General features: G+C 44.2%; 1 protein-coding gene across 3 annotated transcripts in view; it reads right to left on the bottom strand.

Moving 5' to 3' along the window:
• akt3a (v-akt murine thymoma viral oncogene homolog 3a) overlaps nt 1-22,474 on the bottom strand; it is a 50,336-nt gene that overhangs the window by 27,406 nt on the left and 456 nt on the right. For all 3 annotated transcript variants that reach the window (XM_056434847.1, XM_056434849.1, XM_056434848.1), the window contains exon 2: nt 1,845-1,970. In XM_056434847.1, the coding sequence (XP_056290822.1) occupies nt 1,845-1,970 (126 nt within the window). The remainder of the gene's footprint in view (nt 1-1,844; nt 1,971-22,474) is intronic.

The raw sequence follows: 22,474 nt of genomic DNA on the forward strand, positions 1-22,474 counted from the left end.
TAAAGGACTACATCTGCGCCTTCCTCCCTTCCTCCATGGACCCGCTGCAGTTTGCTTATCGCCCAAACAGATCCACGGATGATGCTGTCTCCCAGGTACTGCACACCACACTCTCTCATCTGGACAGCCAGAGGGGGCTATGTGAGACTACTGTGCATTGATTATAGTTCAGCTTTCAACACCATAGTCGCCTCCAGACTGGCCGGCAAGCTGATTGAGCTGGGACTGAACACCCCCTGTGTGCTTGGATCCTGGACTTCCTGACCGCCAGGCCACAGGTGGTCAGGGTGGGCAGACACACCTCCAAATCCCTCACCCTGAACACAGGATCCGCCCAGGCTAGCGACCTCCGCCCCCTACTGTACACCCTGTACACAGATGACTGTGGGGAGAGGTTCAACTCAATACCATCATCAAGTTTGCGGATGACACAGTGGTGGTGGGCCTGATCTCCGACAACGACGAGAAGGCCTACCTGGAGGAAGTTGCTGATCTGTCACTCTGGTGCCAGGACAACAGCCTCATCATGAATGTCACCAAAACTAAGGAGCTGATTGTGGACTTTAGGAAGGTACAACAACAGAGGACGTACTCACCACTGGGGATTAACGGGACTACTGTGGAGAGGGTGAGCGGGTATAAATACCTGGGAGTCCACATCACCGAGGATCTGACATGGTCAACAAACACAGACACTCTGGTGAGAAAGGCAAGGCAGCGCTCTACCACCTCAGGCAGCTGAGGAAATTTAAAGTTTCCCAGAGGATCCTTCAGTCCTTCTACTCTGGAGCTGTAGAGAGCGTCCTGACAGGAAGCATCACAGCCTGGTTTGGCAACTGCTCCGCTCAGGACAGGAAGGCTCTGCAGAGAGTAGTGCGTTCGGCTGAGCGCACTATTGGAACTACACTCCTCACCCTGCAGGACTTGTACACCAGGAGGTGCAGAACCAGAGCCGGCAGGATCATGAAGGATCCTCACCACCCCAACAACAGACTGTTTCAGCTGCTGCGGTCAGGCAGGCGCCTCCGTAGTCACGCTGCAAGAACAGAGAGACTGAGACGGAGTTTCTTTCCTCAGGCCATCAGGATTGTGAACTCCGACCTCACCAGGACCCCCACATAGACCCACACAACTGCCCCTCTTAGGCACACACACACACACACACACACACACACACACTTACTGTAAATATTGTGTTGTTTTTATTTGTAAATAGTGTGTACTTGTTGCCCTTGCACATTCCTGCTGAGCATTGCCACTTTCATTTCACTGCACACCCTGTGTGTGTATGTGACAAATAAAACATCTTGAATCTTGAATCTTGAATCTTGAACAAGCATTGGTTCATGTCCCTGAAGAAGTGTCCTAGAGCGAGACCCTGATTCCCTAACACCAAGAGAAGTTGGGCTCTAAACTGTAAGAGGTTCATCACAGCAGGAGTTACTGAATAATCAGAATGGTTCATTATGAGCAGACAGATTAGTGTGCAGTATACATGGGTGCAGCATATATGAAAGGATATGCAGGTACGTAGACATATTGCAAGTAGTCTCTGACTCTGTATACCGGCTTCCAGAATGTTACTGTATTATTACAGCAAAGACGGTAAATTGTGAATTGACATAACTAAAAACAAAAGGATGATCCAATTAGTCCTTCAGAAATCTAAAATCTGCATCCACCATTTGGGAATATCTGTAAACATGGGATGGGTGGAAAAGGTTTTCCCACTCAATGTTGCTGTTCTGTACATACTGTAAATATATATATAACCTGCCTTGACCAGTGGACACTCCCTTTGAGTGAGTGTGTGTGTGTGTGTGTGTGTGTGGTAGGAAACGTACTTGCTACAGAGAAGTTATTTAGGGGGTAGGGCAGGTCTGCATCCTGAGGTTTCTCTTTGTAGCCGATGAAGGAGCCGTCCGTCTTCAACAGGAAGTAACGCGGCCGCCAGTTCTTTATGTATTCACCTGAAGAAAAGATGGATATAAAGAGAGAGAGGAACATTTAGATTCATATATGTTCAATCAGACCCACATAAACTCAGATTGTGAGGGCAAGAGGGATGATGCTGCTGAAGGCAATTGTGCACTCAGGAGTAATGAGGATTATGACGACCATGATGATATATGGAAAGTATTAATAGCAATAATGATAATGATTTTAAATACAGATTTTATTCCCTTGACGGATAAGAGCCTGTCCCACCCAACTCTCATCTGTCCAAAGGATTTCACACACACACACACACACACAGTAGTTGTTATACACACACACACATACACAGTATCTCTATGTCTCTCACAGTGCTTGCCAGATTCCGATCGGATTACCATGTAAAAAATGACAAAAACATGTTTACCAGCACAACAAGCAAACTATCCATGCCAGGAACATCATCTGGCTGATACATGGGCAGGTGTCGAGGCGATGACCCCTCAACCAAATGGACACACACATACACACAAACACACGTATAAACTCAAAATAACAACACTCACATTCTCTCTCTCTCACACACACACACACAAACCACTGGGCGCCATCAAGGGGACGACGATGGGATGAGGGATGAGATAAGATGAGACAAGAAGACATGAGATGAGATAAGATTACACGTAGAGAATGACTCTTCTTACTAACATCGCAGCAACCAATAACATCTGCTGAGCAGCTGGTGGAGTATTACCCAGACTGGCACTCAGGTGGCAACACGGCTTCATGAGATGACCCACTGCAGGATTACATGAGTGTCAAACATGTCCACACCACGTGGATTAAAGTGCACACGTGTGTGGATTCACACATAGTTGGAGGCATGTACAACGAGTACATGTGCAGGGATGAGTCTGGACACACATGCCGAGTGCGCGGCTGAAGTAAGACCGAGACGCACATCTCTGGTGAAGGAAACGTAGAACCTCAACACTTTGCAAAGCCGGGAGCTGTGTAAACATTTCACTTTCTTATTTAATCAACAACAGAAATAAAAACCATGGAAGAATGTTCTCTACCTCCTTTTAATCAACCAGCGATTCCTAGACACACACACACACACACACACACAGCTCTGATCACCTTCTTTAGGCTTCGTGTGTGCATGTGTGTGTGTTCTATTTGTGACATCCATATAAAGCGGAAATGACAGCAGGCCGTGCTCGTTAACACGTCGCAGAAAACCACCTGCTCCGTCAAAGGGACCATGCGACTGCGGGCCTGTCGGTACCTCTGGGTGCTGCTGGTGGTGGAGGTGTGCGTGTGTGTGAGATTTGAGAACCCGTGTGTGTGTGTGTGTGTGTGTGTGTGCTAGGGGAATAGTGGCGGAGAAGAATAAGAACATGTCGTTGTGTGCCAGCGCCGTCATCAGGATTACCAATCACGCGTCTCCTCTCTCCTACTCTATCTCCCGTTGTTTCTGCTGCTGCTTCTTCTCTTCCTCCCACTCCTTCTTCTTCTTCTCCTCATACTTCTCCTCCCCTTTCCTTCTTCTTCTTCTCCTCCTCCTCCTCCTTCTTCTTCTCTTCCTCCTCCCACTCCTTCTTCTCCTCCCTCTCCTTCTTCTTCTCCTTCTTCTTCTATCACTCACTACTGATGGGAACATGGATAGAGTGAGGCCGAATTTAAAAAAATTGCAACAAAAAAAAGGGATGGAAGGAGGCTGTAAGTGAGTAGAAAAAAAATATCATCTATAATAATATCATACATTCTGACCAAACCAATAACAGATATAAAACTAGGGAGCATGGTTGCATTATGGGTATTTGCATCCCTGGCGAGAAAATGATTGAGCTTAAATTATACCAGAATTTTTTTGAAGTCGAATGGAAATGTGATCTATTATTTAGAAAGTCTCAAAAGCCGAACAATGAAGCCCTGCAATAAGAGCGCAGCAATGTAAAGTGAAAGTCTGTAAGAGACGCCTTGGTTCAACGTATTGGATGTATCGGAGGTCACAGCTTGTGGTGGTGAACTTGTTTCCACCTTAAAGCGTTAAACAGGTGTTCCTATTATTATTCTCTTGTCAGATTGAACATTAAACTGATCACCTACCTTCACGAGGGACAAGAACAAGGGATGTGCTTACTGACAGAGAAAAACTAGGAAAAAGATAAAGTTAAACTGATAAAACTATCATCAACTGGCAGCGATGACTGGCTCGCCAGTCCAAGTCCAGTCATTTCTCTGAGTCAGTGTCCTGATGAAGTGTCCAACCAATGGGAGCCTGTGGCTGGCCACTTCGCCGCTCAGCTGTCCAGTACAACTGAAAACATTTAAGCAATCCTTCTGGCCTGGCCGAGACAGCGCGTGCGTGTGTGTGTGTGTGTCTGCGTGCGTGCGTGTGTGTTTGTGTGAGTGTGTACACGTCCACTGGGGGGCGGGGGAGGGGGCAGCCAGGGGTGGCACAGACGGAGAGAGGAGATGGACAGTTGTCCACACATGGCGTTCCAAACAAATACAGCCACGCGCACACACACACCAACCAACACGATTCTGTTCCGACTGTTCCAATCCTCCGAATGATCCAATGGTGTTCTGTCAAGCTATCCCGTCTTGGCCCTGCCTGTAATGAGTCCAGCGAGCTCTCCCACTCTGGACAGCTTGTCTGGGGAGCCACATGTCTCTAGTTTGGACTGCTGGAGAAAACAGAGCAGCCGGTCTCCTTCCCACACCATCTCTCTCGGACTCCTTATTCCAGTTTCATTTAGTTTTCTGCGCAAACTTTTACTTTTCCCTGAAGGCCAATTAATAAATAATACACTCTACAGTGCTTAAGACAACAGGAATCTGCCGTTTCTCTTCAGAACGTCAGGATATCAGTAATACAGGACAACGTGGGTGATGTAAAAGATCTAAAAGGAAGAGAGGGAAGTACTCTCTTCAAATCTAACTTGACGTCTTAATTGGATGCATACTTTTCCTCACTAACCGTTGCTTCTACTGTTAGAAAAGTATTAAATAACATTGACAAAGATGCTACAAAGTCAAAACAATTCAACTATTAGAAACAAACAATGCCTGTATTTTGCTTTGGTCAAGTGTTGGACTGAAGGGACACAAACAGAATGAGTAGAGGTGGCTAACTCCGCCCAGGTCTCTACCCCTGAACCTTTTGTGTTCTGCTTTCTGGTATGAGCTTCAAACTGAGGCTTAAAAAACTCAACGAGACTTATTAAAAGTTATTTTGGAATTTCTGGGAGAAATGAATCTTGCTGGCACATGTTCCAGTTGCAGCTTGTGGATTTAGCAGAAAGAGGCAGAGATGAATCAGCTGTGACAATGGTCGTTCCAAGCTTTCTGATTGGACAATTACAACGACGCACGGACTGACTGTCACTCAATTAGCGCACTGATTAACTGACAGAGGGGGAAAGGGAGAATGAGAGCGCAATGCAGGAAAATAGGAAACAGGTACAAATGGCGAGGCTGGACGTCAGCCAGAAAAACTGAAATGAGACAAACTTTCCAGCCTCTCCGTCTCGCACCAACTCCTCCAGGACACCGGCACACCTCTGCTCTCCCGCTTTGTCTTCAGCGGAGAACGAAACGGCCGGAAAAAAACTGAAAAATGACAAATAAATAAATAACGCCTTAACTATGTGAGCTCACCAGCCATTTGTTAATCAACCCAAACAGGGATTTAATTTAATGCCTTGGCCAAGGCTGGAGCTCATATGCAGATGGCACAGTGACGGGGCTGTGCGACTGGCGCTCTGGGAGCTGGAGGGGTGGCGGGTGGTGCTGTGTAGAGGTAGGGGGAGCTGGATGGAGGGGAGGCTCTGCCACGTTCCAGCACATACACAGCAGCTCACCAACCGAGAGAGGAATGTGTCATCTGGACACACACACACACACGGTGTTCAGAGCAGTAAAACAGAGTGTTTGGCTGTGCTAGGACAGAATACAGGTTTACTCATCCAGTGACGGAGTAGACGGCTGGTTGTAAGATGACTGATCAAAGGAGAAAAGAAGATAGCTCGCCTGGAGGGTGGCTTTTTATCAACGTGTCTGTGTGCTGATAACTGACAAAAAAGTGCATTATGTTGTAATGCTGAAACAATTCAATTAATCAGTCGTTTGAAAGATGATACATCATCAACAATTTAATGCTAAATTAATCACTTAAGAGACAAAAAATTGGTTATCTGGTGGTCACTTCTTACATACAGCAATGTACTGATTCTCTTTTTTATATACTCTTGTAAATTAAATATCTTTCGATTGGGACTGTTGGTCACCTTGAGATCTGGGACCTTTGGCATTCTTCACTCTCGTCACACCTCTTCTAGATCAACATGCTTCAACAGTATCTCAACTTTGTCATATGTGCTGTAAAATTCAATCAAAGTCATGTATCAAAGTTCAATGCGACACCAATCACAAGTGCTCAGCGAAGCAGTGTGGAGGGTTCACCGTCGGGCAACAGCCGTATGCAGACAAACTGATGGGTGTTTTTGCACTGAAATGATTGGCCGGCTGCCTAAGCTAATCTTCTTATCTTCTTAAAAGACAAAAGGTCAAAACTCTTCCAGAAACATCAGCGTGGGGAGGGGTTTCATGCGTTTGTGTATGTGAGCATTAGTGGCTGATACTTGAGTAAAAAGCAATAATACACAGAGAGGATGGCGGAAGAGAGGTTAGCTAAACATCAGGTAAGTGGTTTAAGGAAGAGAGGGAGAGGGGGAGGCGATACGGCGCAGAGAGGACACTCATGGGGGGGTTATGAAAGTAGGGATGAGCGCCAAAAGAGAGTTTCAGAGCTGTCCATTATACTCTACTGCTCCAAAATCAATGTCAAGAGAGGTGAATGAAGAAAGTCTAATAATGCAGAACTTTATCGGTCTATTTTGTGCGTGACCTCGACTCATGTAGTTCTAACTTCCGTCTGCTCAGACATCTTAAGGCGAATCCAGGCTCTTTAAAGCCAATCCACTGACAGTGCATTAGTCTCCTTAGCGCATCGGTGCTGGACTGGTGTAAGAGTGTTTGAGGTTGTGCTTTAAATACAGCCCAACACTGAAAATGTGATATAAATACAAGTGGTGCTGTGTGCTACCTGTAATGTAGGACATCTTTGCCACTTCGCCACAGAACGAGAGACGGGGGGTGGAGGGTAAGATTTAAAGAATCAGTTGAAACGAATTCAGTTGAAAATTGGGGCTGAAGCTGAGGCTGCAGCTGGGTTTAAAGGTCTAGTGGTAGGGTGTCAAATGAGACGACATGGAGGCTACAGCAGCCTGAAGAGGAGGAATGTGCTAAAGTAAAGGATGAGGCCAAAGAGGAGGGCAGGGCAAGAGACAGCAAGAGTCTAAACGAGAGAGAGAGAGAGGAGGCCCTCGGTGTATGTGGTTAATGCTATGACAGTGACAGAGAGTCGGGACAAGGCAGTGCAGCCACAGGGCGGCCAGATTGAGTGGAAACCCATGGGAGTGTGGCCATCCCTTGGGGGCCACTAGGAAATTTCACACAGCCAGCGTCTCCTGGTAGGCTGTGCTGGATGCACATTCTCACACACACACACAAACACGCACACACACGCTGCCCTGGTGCCCCTCTGCTCCCCCAGCTGGTAAAGGAGGAGGCACACACATACACATACAAACCCTGACACACACACACTGGCGACATATTGCAGTTTCACAGTTTTACAAATACTTAACCATAGAGTGTGGAGAAAAAAATGCCCTAACTATTAAAAATGTTCTTTCTTATCCTTTATTTCCTCCTGTTTATTCCTAAAGTCTTTTTTACCTCCACGCCTCTCTTGCAGTACCACTACTGCCCAGTAGATGGTGGTGGCGCCCTGGAGCATGGTGGCCACCGCTCTGCTGACAGAGCTGGAGAGCGACCTGAACACACCGCAGCCAAGACGCTCTCATCCTAATCCAGAGCACTGATGCTCTCTCTGTGTGTGTACGCGTGTATGTGTCTATGTGTGTGTGTGGGGGGAGCATGTGTGTATGGATCAGTTATAGTGTAAGTGTGTGTATTACAGTCAGCCTAATGTATGGGGTATACAGTGTTTGTTCATGTGCGTTGTTGAAGGGGGGGGGGGGGGGGGGTCTGTTGCTTCCTAAAGCACCCTAGGATTAGTGCGGTGTTAGCATCTTAGCTGGAGGGCTGCTGCTCAACACCACCTGTGCGTGACACAAACTTCTCTAACCCCCCACACACATGCAGACATACATAGACTCACACACACACGTACACAAAGTGGGTGGGTGAAGCTCACTTACCCACGGCAACTCCATGATTACCGTCTTAATTCATGAGTCACGAATGTGTCGGTCTCTTTACATGCTGTGCATTCATATGACAAATACAATACAATTACAAAACTACAATTATTTGGGCCTCATTTTTATTTTCCAGAACATTAAAACATACTTTACTCCAGCAAGTGGGAGGTTTCTGTGACATTACTAAGTAAGATGAGAGATGGCGGATTACATGAAGGCTTTGACTGCATAATGCCATGGCAATAACAATAACACCAGTACACAGATGACACTCTCGGGTAAATTCAGTCGGGAAGACTTTTACCCGTGTGCCGAGGCTTGTAGTTTTTTTCTCATACATCTGCCAATTCACTCATCACGCATGCTCACTCATCATGTTCCTTGATGTCAAGGTGCGGGTCAATCATGCTATCAGACCTCTAAATCAGCAGGTCTCCTTCACTCAATAGCACAACAAAACAATGACATCGTTAGCCCATCCTCTAGTCGCTGTCTCTTATGAAATATGACTGTCTCTCTACCTTCAGGACATTCCTGTTGTTACGCACCCCTCCACCTCCCCATCGCCGCCCAATCTTCGCAGATCCATCGTCTTCATCAGCCGCCACCACCACCAGTGTCTGAACTCCACAGGGGGGATTTATCCCTCAATTACAAATCTCTCTGCAGAGTCCAAGCGCCAAAGACTCCGCCAAGACTTTATCATCACATACATGTATTTATGGCTGCAAAGACCGTTACATTATTCTTTTCAGAAATACAGTATTTTAGAAATAGAAATAAGTTTATTGGAAATACCAGAAAGCTAGCCATATATATATATATATAAATATGTATGTATACATATATAAATAAATACATATATATATATATAAATACAGACATATTTATATGTTTACACACACAAACATCTCCACAGATGCAACTTTCTCAAATATCACATTCATATAGATCGAGTTTCAACATCAAACATCTTTTCCTTTTTTACTCAAAAAAAAGAATAGACACCAAGGAGACGTTTGAAATTTAGAAAGCGCTGAATGTCAAAGTTCAACAGACCCCTCTGCCCTGCTTGCCAGTTTCCCGCTTTGTGCTCTTCTGTTGGTCGAGGCCCGTCCTGTGAAGCGGCACCATTAGTGGCACGAGACACACCTGGGCCCGGTATGACCTCCTGCACACTGGGTCTCAATCCATATTCTGTTTGTCACAGTCTAAGAGCAGAGCTGTGACAGCTGCAGCCACAAGAGGCTGAAGCTAGACACCGATGAAATGGAACGTGTAAAGCAAATGCCGAGAAGGTGAGAAAAGAGTGAGTTTCAAACTCCTACCCGCAGATGTATACAGTTGAAAAGCACACGGTGTGGCCATGCAGGAGGATTCATGGATAACATTACTACTATTAACCAGAGATCATCAAACCCCAAAATTATATAAAACACAGCTCAGTTAGAAGGTTTCTTTCCACTACATCCACACACATCCATCCACCCACACACACATAAAAAAAGACACGCACAACTACCAGAGCGTAACATGCCATTGAAAGCACAAAGACGGATCTCTTTGGATGTGTTCTAGTGTCAAGAAGGTACAAATACTATCCTCGCTAACCGTTACCAAAAGCCCTCGCAACCAAACACCCAATCAGGGATGCCATGCTGCTTGTGTTCAGAATGCAGTGGATCCAATGTGATTAGGAAAGGAACACACAGGCAATGAGCAGGCTAATCTAATTGCACTGATTGCTGGTGTATTGCGTGTCTCTGTTCTCTTTCTTTAGATGGCACTGTGTGTCGGCATCGTTGACTTCTTCATTTAGTTTACGCCGTTGAAGTTCACATTAAATAGACGTTATTTTCAATACAACGCACATCCTTTCCTAACTATATCTCCTATCTGAGATAACATTAAAATCCACATCAGTAGGTTAAAGTGTGTGGTTAATCAAGACATTTATTTTTAAGCAGAACAATTTATGTAATTTAGATTGAATATAAACTATTCTTATTATTTTTAAATAATCTATTTTTAGCTTGTAGGAATGGTTTTGTTCACATAATAACCTGACCAGTCATTTCATTTAAATGTCCTTTTTTTTCCAGTAATCCTTATATTCATATTCTGGATTTATAATCACAGAGAGTAGTGAGTCTCTGTAAGGCTCCCCGGTTAAATCTGACCTTCATATTTCAATTCTCATCCTGTTCATTTGCCTCCTAAACCTAACCAATCAGAAGAAAAGAGAAAGACAGATGGACCAATCAGTCAAGAAGAATAGTTGTCCATCAAACCACGATGGTGAGGGTCAGGAGACACACACAGCTGTCTAACTGTTGCCTACATCAGACAGGCAACAAGGAGTGTGTGTGTGTGTGTGTGTGTGTGTGTGTGCGTAACACATGCGGGGGACCTTAACTAGCCCAACCCTGACCAGTTGAGCAGTGGTGAACAGGTGCAACGCTTTGTGCGTATGCGTGTGTGTGTGTGTGTGTGTGTGTGTGTGTGTGCATCACTATTATTCCAGAGTGGTTGGCTGTGTATTATTAATTCAAAAATGCTGGGCTGGGGCTGTGGGCGGCAGCTGGCGTTACGTGTGTGTGTGTGTGTGTGTGTGTGTGTGGACAACATAAGACCCCTTTGGTCTTTTGTGAAGCCTCCCCTCCCTTCCTAAAGCAGCAGAGGCGTTGTGCCGTACATCTCCCTGTCTGTCTGTAAACTTATACAAATGCACGCACTCAAACACACACAGTGTACTCTGTAAACACAAATACACACACACACACACACACACACACACACTGGAGCACAATAGCTCAGCGCAGCAGGCTAGAGTAAACAATCAAGTACGACAACCCCCCACCCCCCCTCCAACTACTGTCAAGTGCATCACCCCACTCCCTTTACCCGACCCCATATACCCGCTGCACACACACACACACACACACACACAAAAACCCAGCCGTGCCTCATTCTAAAGGTTTCATTCATGTGTTATTCTGAAGGGCCGACAGTAAGTGCTCTCCACCTCACTAACTGCTGTTCTCTGCTATTCCCTCCATCCTGTCTGTCTGCCTGTCTGTCTGTCTGCCTGTCTGTCTGCCTGTCTGTCCACCAGGGTGAATTCATCCTGGGCAACTCTGGGTTATTTACCACTTTAACTTTAGTTTGTGTGGACAGGTAAGACGTAAACAACCATCCACAGAGTAACACCACTTCCTGTTCTGACTTTGAGGTGTTTCGAGGCATACGGTTTGTTGGGGAGGAAACAGGAGGTACAACACGGTGATACCTGGATCAATCACAGTTTAAGAGAATAATAAGATAAGCTGCAATTAATTACGCTTGTAAGGCACAACATTATAAAATGGAGCAGGGGCCAAACACCGCCTCATACGATACCCTCGCAATCATCAATCATCGTCATGTTCAACCATGTGACTTTTGTTTACAAGAGGCGGTTTTCTTGGTTTAGGCAGTTAAACTTCATGAACTACTGTAGAGGTGATTACAATGGGCGCTGACGTGACTCGATAAGTGAGTTCATCTCAAACACTTCTCCCTCCTTTCCTGAGAGCTGGTGTTTGTTTGTCTTGTTGGAACGTCCGTTTGTCCAAGAGGCTGTTTTTGACAACGTGTCCACCTCAGCTGGCCGGCATCAGGCACTTGAGGACAAGTCAAAACAGACAAAGATGAAAACATGTGTTTACTTTGTTGTAAGATTTTTAAAAAGTAAAATACCTCGAGAATAATCCTTATATTTTTTGAGTTGAATAAAACGTTTTATTCTGTTATATTCTTTAAATCTGCTTGCATTGTCTCAAAAAATAAACACATTTTATACCACTTGTAACACCTTACAAGTTGTGGTTTTAAGGCCATTTTCTGGGTATTAACAAAAAGACCAAAAAAAACCGTGAACACATTTTAGGCGCCGCAACAAAATGTTTGTATTTTCAAAATGTCTAAAATGTGCTGAATAATACATGTGAAACTCAGTAATATTGGTGCTTTTTTAACCTGCCTGTCGCAAGCGCTGCAAGATAATGAGCAGTCCGTTTCCCAGGTCCATTCAAACTCAAGATATTGTGTAGAAACACTCAAACTATGGAGAAAAATCTGAATATGGCAGATGTTCGCCTCCTTTCTCCTCTGTTCTCCTCCTCCAACTCCTCTCATACAGCAGTCTGCCATTGAACCTCATGTTCCAGCCGCTATGCTGGGAGACATCTGCACCTCACTGACTGTTTCCTTCTTTCTTTCCCGTCTCATCTTTCCTCTGTACACACACACACACACACACACACACAAAAAGATAGAACTCTTTTCTTAATGACAGATGGCAAGTCAACAATTGTATAGCATCAGTCTCTCAAAACACACACACACACACACACACACACACACAGAGAGAAACACCACCTCCTTGTCCTTCAGTCCCTTTGTGCCCAAACCCCTGTCAGATGTCTTGATTTGTTTTTTTATAGTTGAGTGTATGCACTAGCGTATGTGTGTGTGTCCCTCTTTACCTTGGTATATTAGGCACTAGTTTAATGAGAGCTTGCTGAGGTGCGGGCCCCAGTCAGTCGACCATATGGGGGAGATTTAGCCCCCTCAGAAGACTAAGCCAAGTCTCGCTGACATGATTACCACTGCCGTCCGCTGCTCTACACTAGTATCAGACTGGGAACTGGGAAGTTTGTCATGGACAGCTAATTAATGACTGGAGATTGGCAACCAGAGACGGTGGATGCTGAGGGAGGATGACATATTCTGTCAATGTTTGGTCTCTTCTTCCTCTCTGTTTTTAATCCGGCTAACTAAACGAGAATCTGTGAAAGAGGCATAAAACTCGAGAGACGTGCATGCAAGCACATATTGTACATAAATAGAAAACCCCAAAAAAGCTTGTCACATGAATAGAGTGTCACATTTCGAGGTTGGTTAAAAACAGAGACATATTTGTCCTTCCTTTCCGAGAACATCCGAATAATGATCCCATTTTAAACACGCGTGTGCCTTCAATGTACCGTACACACTCTGTTGTAAGTGTATATCTTTGTGAATGCATGGATTAATTCATGACTCACATTTTCAGTGTGCCTGTGTGACAAAGCAGGCTGAAGCTAGTGGTTTCGTTAATCCCGTCAGCGACAGATTACAGGTGGCAAGATATAAATAGACCGACTGTCCCTTTATCCTGGCCACTGTGACATCAGCATGCAGCTCAACTATTAGGTCAGGCAAAACAGGACCAAACCTGCACCAAAGGCGGCCATACATTCCCAGATAATCAAAATAACCAGATGTTTCAACAGGCTGTCACAGAAAGGAATGGAACCTTCCACTGTATCTTCACTTCACATCTGGCTGCCAGAGCGGGACCATCTGCAGTGCTTTGATGTTCTTAACTACACTCATCAACTCTTGGCACTGCTGCCTAAAACACGAATAATAATAATGGCGAAAACTAAATGAGTTTGGTTAAAGACATTTATCATTGAAATTAAGACAACCACAGCAGTGTTAGTATACTAAGTATTTGTTTCATACACAAACAACCCTACAGTGTTGGTGGATTCCCCAAATTCCTACTAACCTTAGTTACACTTAAGATAGATAATAGTTGAATGGGCCTACTGTAGACTTGAGTTAGTGGCTCTGCTTCACAATAGAGATCCCTGTGTCTTATCTGACAACCATCAGCCTGGATAATCAATTCAGAAACCCCAAATAAAATCGCAAGTGCCTGCAGTCGCCTCAAACAGCTGCTGCCTTCATGGTCTGCCCATAAGCTTCTGTAAGAGAGGTTGCTCTCTTGAACAGATGCTCTGTTTTGCAAATAAAGCAACACGGAGCTTTGTGCCACAGTAGCAGAGTGAATAGGAGCAAATACATCAAGGATGTAACTGATGTTTCAGAGCAACAATGGCTGTCCAGTTTCCCTTGGCAACCACGCAGACCACTGTCCACCATTGTGGCGGGTGTTATTGCTCTCGTTTGAAACCAAAAAAGGAAAAGAAAGATTACAAAAACAACACGTTACCCCTCACTCACTCTGTGTAATAAATAAATAAATAAATCATTTAATTCGGATTAAAGCGAAACCTACAGGGGAAAAGCAGAACTGAACAACTTGTTTTCAGGGAAAAACGTTTTCTGAACTTGACATATCTTTTATAGTAAATGTTATATGGGGTCATTATCACTTCAATTATGAGCTATAACAGGAATGGCGATCATTCTGTCAACTTTGGGAGGCAAAAAGCGGTTAACTGATGACCACCATACCATCAGGCTGTAGGGTTTCATTATCTGAATAATAATTATCTTAATAGTATAATCGATGATCTATTGTCCCCGATGTGGGAGAAACAGCAGTTTGTAACCGAGCTCTCCAGGTCCTTAATAAAATATGCTATTTTTTTGGAAGACATTAAACAGTTTTAGTACAGTAACGTTACAACAATTTAATGTCTATATCAGACAAGTTATGGAACAATATCGTATAGACTTGGATAGCCAAATTAATAAATTAAAGTGGCAATATGAGACCAAATGGTCACACTCTGGGGTCCTTCTCCTGCCAACCAACACTTACACTCGCTGTCAGCCACTAATCTGTTGGCCTAAATCAGCCAAACCAACCCCCACTCTTACCTGCCTCCTCTAATCAGCCCAAAGCCTACTCGAAGCAGCCCACAATATCTCAAGATGTTACATTCCACACGCTGCCCCTTTGGTCTAATCTCGGCGTTAGTACACTTTAACATAGAATCTGGTTTCAGAGCTGCTGCCGCCAACTGATCGCTGAAGAAAACACCCGACAGTGGCCTGTGGAATCGTGAGGGAAAGAAACCAGTTGATGAGGAAATCGAGGAGGCAAGAAACTCATGAGCCACATAAGCAACCTCCTTGTAACATTTGACTACACGGTTTAATGAACTTAGTTTGAACAGTGACTTATAGTTAGAGATCATAAAACTCACGGTTTGGATCGTATCAAAGACCAGAAAAAAAGAGAACAAATGTAACTTTTAGAGATCCCTGATCAAATTCTTGTTGCCACCAATTCTAACTGATGATCCATATTGGTACACAGTATGGTCTACAACACTGCAGGCAAAATATTTGCTCCAAAAAAATCGTATCTTTCAAACAAATTGATTTATTTTCTCACAAATACTACATTTTACGAGATTACATTTGAACACATCATAATGTTAGAATATACATTTTCATATAACCGAGCCTGAACGCATCACGATGTAACTGAAGGGAACCTTTTAGCGGTGCTGCTACAGTTCGAGCTCTCCTGTCGTTTAACACGGACTGGTTGATTGAAATGTAACGTGGCGAGAGATCGGCAGCTAGAAAAAGCAAAGCTGCCGATGTGCTGATCGCATATATTTGACTGTATATCGGCAGATAAACGAATGTAAATAATCCATTACACCACTATTTATAGTATATTAGTATTTTACTAAACCACGGGATGACACATATGTATTACTGTACAAACTGCAACAACGTAATTCTCTGCTATTTTATTCATTATTACCAGCAGATGATAAATAATAAATATGGTCCAGACCCTGCTTGTGGTAACAATTAGTATCATAAATCAAATAAATAGGTGTGATATAAAGCATGCGAGTATGTTTGTATGAGGGAAAATATTGTGGATTTTGACATTGTTTTTTACAGTGGGTTAATAATGGATGTAATTAAATAACTGGAACAATGAGGGCAAATTAAGAAATGTGTCTGTGTGAATACATGTGCGTGTATCCAATTTCTACTGTGATCAAATGTTTCAGGTCAGCACTTTGATGTTCCCGAGATACAAACTAATCCCATTACTCAACGTCTCCTTCCTTCGCCCCGTCTCTCTTCCTCTATCCAAGTTTTCCCTCTGCAGTGATCAGCACTCCATTCATTGATCCATTCATTAATTTACCCAAGACTGCCTCCCTCTCTGTTAGTTCATTCACTCACTCCTCCATTAAGCCATCCCTCGGTTTGTATGGCTCTTCAGGGATGCTTGCTACTGGATCACTTACCACAGATTTTATTTTTACTTTGCAGAGTTTTACAACTTCGCATTATTTATCTGTAAGTGTAAGCAGAGCTTAAGGAAGGTTAAAACATACAACATTCAAAACAGCACGCAGCGACTGTAATAGTCATAACGCAGCATGGTGACATAAGATACGCACATTTACATTTCTTCACATCCTTTCTCCGATTGGTTGTCAAATGAGAAAGAAAAGGGAATCGATAAGAAAATGTAACATGCTCTATTTATCACCTCCTCCTGTGCATGGACCAGATATGCAGGCAGTAACCATAAAGAACACCAGAAGAAAACATTATTCTTGGTTGCAACCTAAATGTGTCAGGTGTGACAGGTAAGATAAGATAGGTGTGTATATATATATATATATATATACATATATACAAGTATTACCTGGTGCAACTTGAATTTGGAGGTGAATTTAAATTCAAGGTTTATTATGTCAATTTGTACTCAACAATTTTGCAGAAGAAAAATCTCATATTCCTATTAAATTAAAAAAATTAAAAAGGTGGCACACTCTGCTGCCTGTCTGTGTACGTTTCCCATCTGTCTTTTATTCCGTGTCTGTAGCTGCAGGTTGCAGGTCTCTTCTGTATTGGCGAGCCGCCTGCCTCTGTTCCGGCTGTATCCGTCACAAACTATCCATCTCACTGCCGGTCTTTCCTCCGCTGTTTGTCTCTAGGTCTCTGCAGACTGGTCTGTCTGTTTGCACAGTGCTGTCTGTCTGCCATTCTCTGCAGTGTACAGTGAGTCATTCGGAGGACAATGGGGACAGTTTATGGTTTGTAAAGCCACACTGGAGCGTACACTTCCTCCGGATGTGCAAGAGGATGCCGTTCATAACAAAGCCCGTACTGTCTGCCCCGTCTGCTACTGCCCGGTATACACATGCGAGTTTGAGAAACAAGAGGGGATAGAAAGAGAGAAGCACGGGGAGATGAAAGGCAATACGGAGAGAGACGGAGAGAGACGGAGAGGGAACGAGAGTGTGAATTGCAATAAGAAGGGGCGAGTTGTGTTGACAGGCTGTAGAGCAGAGGCAGGACAGAGGAGGAGGAGAGGAGAGAGGAAGGGCGACACAGCAGACAGTGGCGGCGGCAGCATCAGCGGCTGGTGATTGATATCAGGGCTCTGGCACTGCCACCTGATCCAGCCAGCCAGCCGCCTCCAGCAACATTGAACTCGCTGAACTCGCTGAGCCAAGATGGCTGCCACACTGCACTGCACCCAATGAACCCCACAGCTCTCGGGCGTATACAGTATAGCCCGTACTGTAGGAGAGATGGAGGGTCCAGGAAGAGAGGGTGAAAGAGGACAGGGGTGTTGCTTCACGTCACATCTTGATGTCCATCAGACAATCATGCCGAGATGCATTAAGGGACAGGTTGGGACACACGGACATTGGGTATCTGATGGACTCACGTCCTACGGCTCTCCCTTGTGAAAAAGCCCGCGCTGTGGATGATGGATGTGATTTGCAAACAAACAATGTGCAGCTATCAGAGAGTACAGGTTAGATCTCAGGACACAGAGCCAGAGCAACACATGCAGCACATGTCAAAGGGTGGGATGCAGCATTGTAATTTAATACTGCATCCTGTCCACGAAAAAATCATGTTGATATGAATGTAACCACCCGACATTTTTTTGCCAAAATGCTCACAGAAATCAATAACAACAACTTCCACGGCATCCGCCTGCCAGAGGAAGAAGAAGGAAAAGGAGAACTCTCAGCTACTGAGATGACGGGTAAAAGAGTATTGACCCAATATGCTCGGTTATATGTAGCTGCATATCTAGCATGGCAGATTCACATTTGATTATAATCCAGTGTGAAGAGGGCTTTGGAAGTCCAGCATATTTTAAACCTTTAATATCTGTATTAAGGGCCAAACTGTAAGTATCATACATACACTGAGACTCATGTAAAACTGAAAACTCTTAATTAAAATGATGATTATGTCAGATTTTTTTTTTTAAACATCACGAATGATGAATGATGAACTTACTATCTAAATTATTACGACTGCATAATATAAGTCAATCCATTCCCAAAGCCTTGTGACTAAACCACGTGGGGTTGGTCATATTTTTACAATTCTAAAGTGTGAAAAGGAAGAGTGCAACCTTCTCTCAAATTGATCTTGTATGCGATGACTTCAACCCTCCTGGGAGATAAAGAATCATTGATCTTGGATTATTTTAAAACTGAGTCAGCAGCAAGACGTGCTCCACTTTGACACAGCTGTATCTCATCTAATTGGTAGCTTTGCATAGAAACACTTCTGGAGGACAGGGATGTGAAAGAATATGACGCTGCTCTCCCCTGTCTCTCTGCCTCTGTGTTTCTCCTTCGTTCCTCTCTGCTGGCCATCTGCTGTGCTGACGGCTGTGTGGGTTGATGCTGGTGGAGGTAACAGTATCCTCGACGACAGTGGCTGGCTGTGACCTCTGTGGCCTCACATGGCCTCAGACGGTAAACACACCCGGCCCGGGCGGAAATAAGCAGAGTTCGGATTCTGATTCTTGAAAATGTGCAAGAAAACAGCTCTGTGACCTCTGGAGGTCAACGTCTGGTACATGATCCCCATCTACTGTTCATTATTTCCAAAGATAAAGAAAAGATACAGCCGAATGCACTCCCCTCAGAGATTTAATTTAAAAAAGGTTGGAAATCTTCGCCGCGGTATTGAGCATGCGAGGACTGAAAGGCTTCTGGTCATCTGAGGACACGGTGTACTGGAGTCTGAAAAGATGTTCCTGAGGTTGGTCTCTGTGTTCCAAGCTGATGATTGGCTTGAAGTGATGAGCAATCTTTGAATTATTATCTTACTGCTTTATTGAACACTCTTACGCTTATTTAGTTTTATCATATGTGAAGATGTTTCTCTTCTTTTAGCTTTTTAGCTTTCACGGGTTGATTATGAGGGAACCTTTCCCATCGACAGTCTGACATACTACTGAAGCCTTTGTGGTGGGCACGCTTACTGAAATCAATGCATAGCCCTGAAGTGATCAGCATCCACTGACAGGTACGTTGATCAGTGAATCCACAGTGTGTTGCATTGGTGGAGCTGTGAAATTACTTACATTTCAATTACAATTTATGCTGCAACATTTATGAAAACAAGATAATGGATATATTCTACATTCAATTGTGCAACTATGCTCTCGTTTTGTCTCGTGTAATAAATCCAGCGCACCCCTTTCCTTTACAGCGGTGAACCTTCATCTACTGATGCATTTAACTGTAGAACATGGGCTACATAATGTCTCCAAAGTCAATGAGTAACTAGGATTTTTGCCACATTCAAGCGTTCCTAATGTTTGACCAACAGATGCACACAGTTCCTTCATAAAAGATGCAGGGGGGGGGGGGAATCCCCACGAGGGTGCATGAGCAAGAAGTCACCACCAATACTTTGTGCTTTGATGAAAGGTGGAAACCCTCTCAATCAATCGATCATTTCACTTTACGACCGGATCCATTAATCAGACAATAAATCAGTCAAAAAAAGGTTAAAACACTACGAAATAGACAATTAGAAACATAGAAAACCAAGCATCATCACAATTAATTACCCATTCTGGGGCAAATTATGGGAAAATAAACTTCCACCTGTTATTCATCAGATTTACAAAAAGGACTTTGTATGTTTTTCTGTACATCTCTGCTCATGCTGTATCTTGTACACAGGGACCAACAGTAAGTCCTGAGCAGCCAGACCATCACATCAGTCGAACAGGGGGGATTTATGTCTGACTGCTGCCCTCGATGCCCCGACAATAAAATGTACAACAATATTGACATAAATCGCTGTCGTGCTCAGAGTTGTAAGTAAAACAGGGAACATACGATCATTTAAAAAACTAATAATGATTCATTATTACTTACATATCCTTAACAACCATTGTAGATCAGGAAGAAGAAGAACAAATGCTCTCAAAATTATCAGCTATGAGATTAACAAAAACCCAACCTTTTACCAACACACTGAAAAAAAGAATGGAGATTATTTATAACTCTGACATAACTCGTTAGTAACATAGCAAACAGTCAGACACATAACCACTCATTTTACCAGCGTGGTTTACTGCCAAACAATACTAGAAATCAGCAGATATTTAGTTTCTTATGAAATATGAGTTTTGTCAAGCCTTGAGAAGCACGTGGACATCTCACTTTCATAGTTCCGTTACACTGTTTCCCCTCTTTCCTTCCGATCTATATCACCAGTCTTTCTTTCTAATCTTCCACTCATGAAGCTTGGCGGAAGTTCAGACTCGTTTTACGCTCTCATTCATTCACAAATCTCTCCATCACTCACTCTCCAGCTTCGTCTCCATCAGCTGACAATGGCCATTCACTCTGACACAAACCAATCCCCATGCCTATCGTATTGTTGCGGTCAAACTTTAAATTCTCCTCTCTGCTGCCAGTCCCCCCCCCCCCATTCACCTCCGGTATTCATCATATCCAGTGTCCAAGGTTACTTCCATTGACTTCATCAGAAGTCCCACTCCACAGCCAATCATCGACATCTTCAGCAACTTTCTTTATCTCTTTGCCACCACCACCACCACCACCACCAGTGTCAAGACTACATTGGACCATGACCACCCCCTAAATATGACAACGTCACAATGGGGTCCAATCCTAAAACTCTCCACAATTCTAACTTTGTTGTGCACCGTGTAATACATTTAGTTGTTCTCTCTTAATTAAGTATTTTAGTGTCACCGTCTTTATGTCGCTCAATTCAAAACAAAGTGTATTATTTGGTAAGTACACAGCCTTCCAGATGCAATGTCCCCTTTGCCGCTTTGTTTCCGTAAAAAGCCGCCGAATGACTGAGACTGCAGTCTTTGCTGTATTACGACCTGGACAGTGAGTCAGCACCCCGACCTTGCTCCTCTCCCACCCGCACACACACAAACACAGAGAAAGATTTAGCATATGATGCAGACAAACATTCATATTCCTGACACAAACAGCCCCCCCCTTCCCTTCCCTCCCCTTCCTTTCAACCTCTATCTCTACCTCTCTCACACACTGACGAACACTGGTAGCGCTGCGTCGTGACTGGGGGCGATGTGTTCCTCTTAGTATGCACAGACGACTGTCTGAGGATCACAATGGCATGTTGGCACATATACAGTAGGCAGAGATCCTCCCCTCGACTTCAGCAAAACAGTGTGTGTACCGTGTTTATGGAAGTGTGAAACATAGTGAGAGGAGGCATCCACTCCATGAAGAAAGGAGCCATCACTGATGTGCCGTAGTGATAGCCTACATTACCCAGAAGCCTGCCGTCTGTGATGTATCATCTCACTTCCCGTTCAACAGTTTGTGTTACACATTCCTAGACGCCATCACAGTCATGGGGATGATGCTTATTGGCCTAAAAGTCTGGAAAATCCCCTCGTTCCATCCCTGAGGCTCTTCTATTACAACGCACAGTCACATACATGTGTGCCTGTAAAGGAAAACACAAAGTCCAACAGTGCCTTGCAGTTATCAAAGAGCTACCGTCTGCCCCTCGTAGGCTGTCCAGTGGTTTGGGTCGACCCCGCTACACCTGTTGCAGCAACCACTCGCTGAACATTAGTCATGATGTCTGAGAACAGGGAAGTACTCTCTTTGCTTCATGCTCTTCAACTATGACAATGTTAGTTTTTTTCCCCTATCACATGTTCCCATTGATTTGTTTGTAAACAGGAAGTGTCATCAGTGCCCTCTTCAACCCCAATGTCATATGACTTAAAACACAACCCTGTTCAAAAATACATCAGAGACAGAACTAACCGGTTTCACAGAGGACCACACACACACACACACACACACACACACACACACACACACACACACACACACACACACACACACACACACACACACACACACACACACACACACACACACACACACACACACACACACACACACACACACACACACCCTTTGGGGGGAAACACACACACAAAGACACAACTGTAAACTCGAATACTAGAAAATCAGACATCCATGTCATCACACACACTCCCATCCACCCACCGGCACATGTGGACAGGCATGGCCCTCAGTCTAGACAAGAGACAGAGTAAAAGAGGAGAGAAAAGAGGTAGAGGAAGAGAGGAGGAGAGTAGAGGAAGAGAGGTA

This window comes from Pseudoliparis swirei, chromosome 17 (genome assembly GCF_029220125.1).
Source record: "Pseudoliparis swirei isolate HS2019 ecotype Mariana Trench chromosome 17, NWPU_hadal_v1, whole genome shotgun sequence".
Taxonomy (NCBI): Eukaryota; Metazoa; Chordata; class Actinopteri; order Perciformes; family Liparidae; genus Pseudoliparis; species Pseudoliparis swirei.